We start from the raw sequence: 7,665 nt of genomic DNA on the forward strand, positions 1-7,665 counted from the left end.
ATGGATGGATGGATGGATGGATGGATTGAAAAAGATCCTTACCTGATTCAAAACTCTTGTTTATATGATTATACGAAACATATACTAAGGGATACTAATAATCTTTAGAATCTTTAAAGTGAAAATCAATTGTGGGTTATCCCCATCATTTCTCTGTTCTATTTCTGTCAAGCTTCCCATCTCTCACCATCAGTTTTTTATACCATCTTTATTGCCACTAACCCTCACTCGCCATGAACAGTAAATCCCTCTTTCTTCTTTTTATTTTTACAGCATCCCTCCCTCTGTCTCAGTGTTTCTTATTGTCCTTGCACACACTTTTATGTCTGCTCTTCAAACTTTTGCCCTTATTTGCAATTGATGGGAGCATTCTACTGATGATTTACGGTATGGGGCAAAAATAATTACCAAAAATATCACAGCTAGAGCTTGTAGGAAAAAATAAAAAGGTGTAAGACACTATCAAAAAATTGTCTTATCCTATTTGAAAGCTAAAACTACATTCTTTTAGGGCGGCATCTGCGTATGCACTGACTTCTATCAGTCACACTCACAAGGAAACAGATACGGAGATATCCGGCTTGGTGATTTGGGCCAATTTGAATATTCTTTACTGGGTCAGTGCATTCAGATGAGGCTTCTAAACATGCTCATCAGGCAGCCTGGGGGACTTTTTTCCTCTCTTTTTCTCTCACACCACATCATAGATAAACACCCAAACAAACAAAAAAAAAAATAGGAATGCTATTTTAGGGAGAGCACTAAATGACCATCAGGGTGTTTTTGTGAACCCTGAGGCACCCAGCTGTACCCATCCAGTCAGAGCTGCTTACCTACACAATTACAGGATGTTCTTTTCTTTCTTTCAGTACAGGTGATGCGGTACGTTCATTTGAGCAAAGTAATTTATTATATAAACCTAAATAAACCAATATTTTCCTTATGCTTTGGGTAAATTAAAAGATTGCCACCAGATTTCTAATGCGGATAAATGCTTAAAAAGCTGCCGAGCAGAAATAACGGAGTTGTTTTGATTACATAACATCAATATTTTCCATTCCTATTTGAGATATTCAGCAACTGCTAATCCATATTTAACGAAACCATTAATGATATAGAGATTACATCTTTTTAAAGATCTTTTAAGTAGGTTGACTGGTTCTCATGCAAATCACAGTGATTGCTGCCTCTCTGGACTTGATATTTTCTTTAAAATTCACAATCTACAGTTGTTATTCAGTAACTCTTTAGTTAAACAATGTGGGATTTTTAGATGCATATGCATTGGTGTTTACTTGATAACATCTGCATCTGCTTCACAATAGCTCTTATAAAGCTGACAAAGCAGTTCAACAGGCTCTAAACTATGTTACATTTCATTTAGTTATTGCAGGATACAGGTGGTGAACAATGAATGGCTAAAAATATGGATATCCATGGTTTTGATTCCTATGGAAACCATATCAGTCTATATGCCACATGAAATTATGTCCAGGATTTACATGCATGCACCTCCTTTCCACACTACTGGGGTTAAGAAAATTTAACAGATGTCTTATTGTACTTTGAGTCACATGTCCATGCTGAACACATGGTAAAAAATATGAAGCCTGCCATAACTCTCCAGCTGGTCAATGAGGAAGGCTGCTACATCTACAAGATCAGACTGATTTTTCTTTATACAATAATTGTACAATATAATTATCCTTTTATAACATTATAGTGTTCAAAAATAATTTTCCCGTGATAAACAAAAAGAAAAGCAGCAATGACTACACTGGTCACTATCAAAACTAAAACTAAATTTCCCGTGTTTATTCAATAATTTTTGCTTAGGCGATCCACCACTGCTTACATCTGTTTTAAAAACAAAATCTGCGCCATGGCAACAAGACATACAGCAACAGCAGTAACATGATTTTTTTGTCATTTAGTGCATTGATGCATGTTTTCAAACCCAAAAGAAGCTTTTAGCTTAGCAATATTTGAACCAATTTGTATCCATTTGGGGGATGTTACCACCACTGGACAACAAGAGACCTAAAGTGATTTTGTATGCCCTATGCATTGTTTACTGTAAGCAAATTGATTGACTCTAATAAATCGTATCTACCATCAGAAGAACGGTAAATATAACAGTTACTTTGATTTTTTTCAGGCCTCAAGCATTTTAATTGTCTCCATAGTTCAATGAATGCTATGAAATGGAAGTAGGAAGGGATGAAACGGGGACCTAAGATGGAAAATAATCATGAATAATAATGATAATCTTTAGGACTTAACGTTTTTCTTAGCTACTTTGGTTTTGCATATTCAGTTTTTCCTTACTTTGGCTTTCTAATGTGTTTAGTCTAATTGTACTATTTTTCTTTTGTTTGTATTTTAGCCTTTTTGAGTTCTAAAAGAACCTAATGTGTCATGTATTATTATTCTTAGAGGAGTACACTTTAGTGTTATTTTCTCATTTGTAATCATTCTCTCTTAGCTCCTGTGCTGCCAAATACTCTGCAGCCAGGAATTACATGGTTACCGAGGCTCAAAATAAATTCACCTAAATTCAAAGGAACAAACATAAACACAATACAGATGAAATGACTAAGGGCTTTGGAAAATTGGAGAACTGAATTGCTTTCAAGGAAACACATTTGCACTCTCATTCAGCTCAAAATCTAATGTGCTTTCAGAAGTCTTCCTTTTTAGGTTTGACCTCGGAAAAGAACATTGGAGACCAGAGAGGAATTTCACATCTTTAAAAGTCGCTTGATGAATATCAGGAATAAATGCAAAAGTCAAATCTTTTATACAGTTTGGAACGTGTAAGTATTCTGATCTCCAAACAATCTGAAACACAGGAGTTATTGAGGGGAGACCCTGATGCAGCATAAAAAGTCAACACTGACAGACGTTCCTCCCTGACAGCCTTTGTTGTTGATGCTCCAACAAATGCCATATGACAAGATATAACAAATATAAAAGTGGTATTGATGTGGGTATAGAAAACAGGGAAGAGTAGGTAACATGCAAACTGCAGATAGTGATGTAAAATGATAAATGCACATGTTGTCACCTACCAACATGTCTACCACATGTGTAATACCACATTATGATTATAAGTTAAAGTACACGCTTTAAGATATTTGTAATTTTAAGTTACTAAATAACCAATCAAGATCCAGTCAGTGTACTAAAATGAATAAAAGGTCGTCCTTTTGGTTTTTTAAAAAATTTTCAAAATATGTTATTTTTTAGATTATTACAAAGGTAACGTTGACACTTTGCACCAAAGGTGTTTTTCAACCTTCAACCTAGACTTTGTCATTCATATATCCTTTACAGGTAATGATATATTCTTATTGACTTTGTTGGCTACAGCTTTATAGACACAACTCCAGTACTGCACTATCCTCTAGCTGAATCAGTGAAGTACTGGGTAGTGCTGAGTGTCTTTCACATCTTTCACATCTGTGATACCGCCATGCAAATTTTGACTATACAGCTCAACGTTTAAAATGAAAGTCTGAGCCAGTGAACATACACTAGAAAGGGACACATTACATCCAATCTAATATACATTTAAAGATGCATATTTGGATAAAAGCTAATAAATGTGAGTTTAATTCTCAACTTTCCAAAACACAAAAGGCCAACGCCTTGGGAGGATTAAAGAAATGAAACTAAAGCTACAATATGTCATTCTTTACTCTTTTCTATCTGTCCTTCAGATTGTAAAGCACCTTAATTATTGCTAACAGACGTTTTAGCATTGAAATGTCAATGGGATTGGAGCAGACATATAAAATTTGTGGATGTGTGTAACTCTACAGTTTTTATGATAGCAGGAAACAAGTGTCTTACAAAAAGTAAAGAATCAAGAGAAAAGAAAAGTGTTTCCTTTTCATTTTAGCATTCTCGTTATCTGTTGTAGACAGATTAAGGTCTACAATAATTTAGAGGCCATGTTCTAGCACCTCATTATTTCAGTCATAATCATTTGGAAGAGGGATGAGTTTGTTGGGGGAAAACAGCAACAGATGTTCAGATGGTAACCCAGGTGGTTCGCCCATTACCCAAACCGTTTTAAAAAATACAGCAAGAGACACAGAAAGAAAAGCAGCCTTAAAGTTCTGGATGCCTGAAGTCGAGTTCAATGGACAAACTGAGTGGAACCACACAATCATAGTAGTGATGATTCAAAGTTTGGCTGTGTCATCAAACGTGATTTGAAATCTGGAATGTTTGGCATAGGATTTGTTAACCTTGTGCACTTTAAAAAGCAAAATATTAGAGATGCACCAGTTAATCAGGAGACACAGTATATTCCCTGTTCATAAGCTATGATCTGTTATTGACAATCCATTGATTCTTACCACCATTTTTCTGAACACATCAGCCTTTTTTATGTCTTATATCTCTTTGAAATCAAATCAGAAACAGTCAGACCTCAGAAATCAGCATCAAGTAGGTAAAAGCCTGACTGAGGCATCTAAAAGTTATAATACCTACACTAAAGCCTAACATACTTTAGCATATTTGCTGTCAGACAAATAGTTAGTGTACTTCTAACATGTTTGAAGATTAATATATGTAAATTTTTTATTTTATCTACTCTGTCCCTGCGGAGTAGAGCAGGATGGAGCCCATCACCAGGCCATCACAGGGCAGCACAGAGACACAAAGAGCAGAGAACATGCACTCTGAGCTGAGGGCAGTTCAGTGACCTTCACCTTGGGTGTGTGAGTAAAATGCATATTTTGTGTACCAGAGTATAACTGGTTTAGCTTCATAATTGGAACCAGGTTACTTAAAAAAATCTAAATACATATTAAATTGATTAAAATAAAAATGCAACAAAATAATACAATAAAAATTACTGATCACTAAGATGGTTAGTTTTATAGATTATTATTTCTTTCATGAATATTTAAATCCAAATAAAGTTTCAAAATTGATTTACTAATTTACAATTAATATGAAAACGTTGACTGTAAACTGAGTCATGATCATACATTTCCCTTTTCTATGAGGCAATAAAAAAGTTTAAGTCTTCTCTAACACTCATAAACTAGGACAAAATAGTGTGTAATGTTTCTTAGAAATAAAAAAGATGTAAAGTCAGTAAAGACAAGAAAAGAAAATGATTGGATATATAGAGATGGATATATGACGTAATAAATAAAGATAGGTAAAGAAGATCACAGTGCTAGAAACAATAACGAACATTAATTTAGAATGAGAAAGTTTATCTGACTAACATGATTCAATGGGGCACACTGTATGTTACTCTGCTAGAAAATGTGTTTAACATGCATACACACATTGTTACCATTTTTGTTTAAATAATCTGAGAAGCAAAAGATAACTCTATCAACTTACAATTTCCAACACAAGTTCAGGGATAAGAATGGATCAGAAAATAGGCTTTTAATGGAGTTTGAGCTAAATAAACTTCTATAGAAGAATTTATGTTTTGTTTTAGAAATATCTAAAATGTCGATTTAATCCTAATCTAGAGATTTTTTGTGGGGCAGCTCTGAGCCTACGTAGACCACATCATCAGATTGATCATTATCTCCGGTCATCAATGGTTTCTGCATTGCAGCTTCCCAATGGATGCTATTTCTGTCTATTCTCTTTCTTATTACTGAGTCATGAATAATGACCTTAACTCAGGAAGGCCTGTGGAGCTTAAGATGTTGTTATGGGTTCTTTCTGTGACCTTCTGGATGATTGGTTGATGCGCTTTTAGAGTCATTTTGGTAGTTTGGCCATCCAGGGAAGATTTACCACTGTTTCATGTTCTCTTCTTGTCTGAATACTGCCTCTCACTCTGGTTTGCGTTAGTCATAAAATCTAAAAAAAAAAATGTTTCTGCAACCCTTTCCAAATGGATCATTTTCAGTCTTTGACTTTATTTCTTAGCATCTCTTTAATTTCTTAAGATTGGTGCATAATGTGAACCATTTTTAGATCTTTTACTCTACTTGATGTTATTAGACAGGTTCTATTTAAGCATTTGTTGCTTCTAGATGTCTGGCATTAAAGTGTGGAGTTATCACATTCCCCAAAAATATGGCTAACGACAGCTGATTCTTAAGTTAACATAATTTAACCCTCTATGGCATGGCGTTGCCCTCAGGCAACAAACCACATAGCTGTACCTCACATTGCTCCTTTATTTTATTTTTTGGGGGGCATGATTTTTGACATATTTTTGTCCAAAAAATAGTTCTTTTATGAATATAGTTTTTGTTTGATTTGTATTTCATTTCTCATAATCAGTGTAGACAATCTTGGTGTTCTAGACCAATGTTACCCTGAGGCAACAAACCCAAATCTGGTTCCAGGAGGTGTCAGAGTCCGATTTTATGATTGACATGTAATTAGGGACCACCAAGCTCCCAAAGAATGCAGGAAAATATTTCTTCCCCACAAAAATAAAAAGTCATGCCATAGAGGGTTAACATTTTACTTATTCACTTAGAACAGGGTTAGTTTGGACAGCATTTTTTATTTACTTATCTGACACCTAAGCATGCTTTTGGTTCTTATAGCTTTGTCAGTTTTGTAAAGACGAACACATAACCCCCAATTTGCAATATTTGTGAAACTTTAATGTCGATTAATGTACTCACTTGAAAGTTACCTCCAGGTATGCAACAGAAATGACAGGAAGGCCTGTTGTCATGGGTTTAAATGTGATCTGTATCTATTTATTTTGTATATTCTCTCCCCTCCATCTTCCTTCCCACAGATTGGCCACTGACTGGTTGTAACAAGGTGAGATATGAGCATTGGAAGGTGTGAGGACTGGTCAATATATAATTTTGTGGGTGCATGTCACACTCACACATTAAGTTTGCAGGTGGAAATTTAATAAACCTCTCTACTACAAAGTGGAAAGAAAACAGCCCAGATGTTGTGGATGAGGATGCTGCTGCTGCTGCTGCTGCTGCTGCTGCTGCTGCTGCTGCTGCTGCTGATGATGATGATGGAATGGAGCTGAATTACAAACCCATGCATGCACATCAATTTACACATGAACTAACCAAAGCCAAATGTGCAGAAGGTATATGTATGTAATCAGATGTGTGCACAGGGTTTGAAAATAACTACTTGTGATAATTATTTGCCCTTGTATAAATTAGTTAAGACCAAACTGATTCAAACTGTCCTTGTAGGGATTCAGAAAGCATGCAATAGGAAACTAAACCATATTTTTTTTAGTTAAGTTGATAACTCCTTAGTGAACGCATCACAACATAAAAAGAAGCTGCTAAAATATCAAATTCTAGTCAAACTTGTATCATTCCAATTAATAAAACATTATCTTGGGTTTGAATTAAAACTCATACAACGCTATTTAACCTAAAATAATCCAAAGTGACTATAATTCAAACCTACCTTTAAAAAGCATGGCAGTACAAATATAAAATCCAACCGAACAGGGACCCCAAAACTTGTGGCACCGCATTCTGACGCTGTTCACTGAACTCCGCTGCCCGGCTGTGGGCTCTCCGTGTCGGATCCTCGAGGATGGCGCTGCGGCTCTCCGGTGGAATGAACGAGAGGCAGAAAAGAGACAAAGAGGAGGAGGAATGAAGAGAGTGTGAGGAGGGGGGGAAAGGGCTGACAGACGGCAGAGTGGAGTTCAGAATGGCGCCGTCA

General features: G+C 35.7%; 1 protein-coding gene across 1 annotated transcript in view; it reads right to left on the reverse strand.

The window, feature by feature from the left end:
* Window positions 1-7,665, reverse strand: part of LOC102220971 (neuronal acetylcholine receptor subunit alpha-7-like) — a 30,209-nt gene extending 22,544 nt beyond the window's left edge. Inside the window, exon 1 of the mRNA XM_014472806.2 lies at window positions 7,402-7,665. Coding sequence (XP_014328292.1) covers window positions 7,402-7,471 — 70 coding nt within the window. The 5' untranslated portion in view covers window positions 7,472-7,665. The remainder of the gene's footprint in view (window positions 1-7,401) is intronic.

The sequence above is a fragment of the Xiphophorus maculatus genome, chromosome 23 (assembly GCF_002775205.1).
Source record: "Xiphophorus maculatus strain JP 163 A chromosome 23, X_maculatus-5.0-male, whole genome shotgun sequence".
Lineage (NCBI taxonomy): Eukaryota > Metazoa > Chordata > Actinopteri > Cyprinodontiformes > Poeciliidae > Xiphophorus > Xiphophorus maculatus.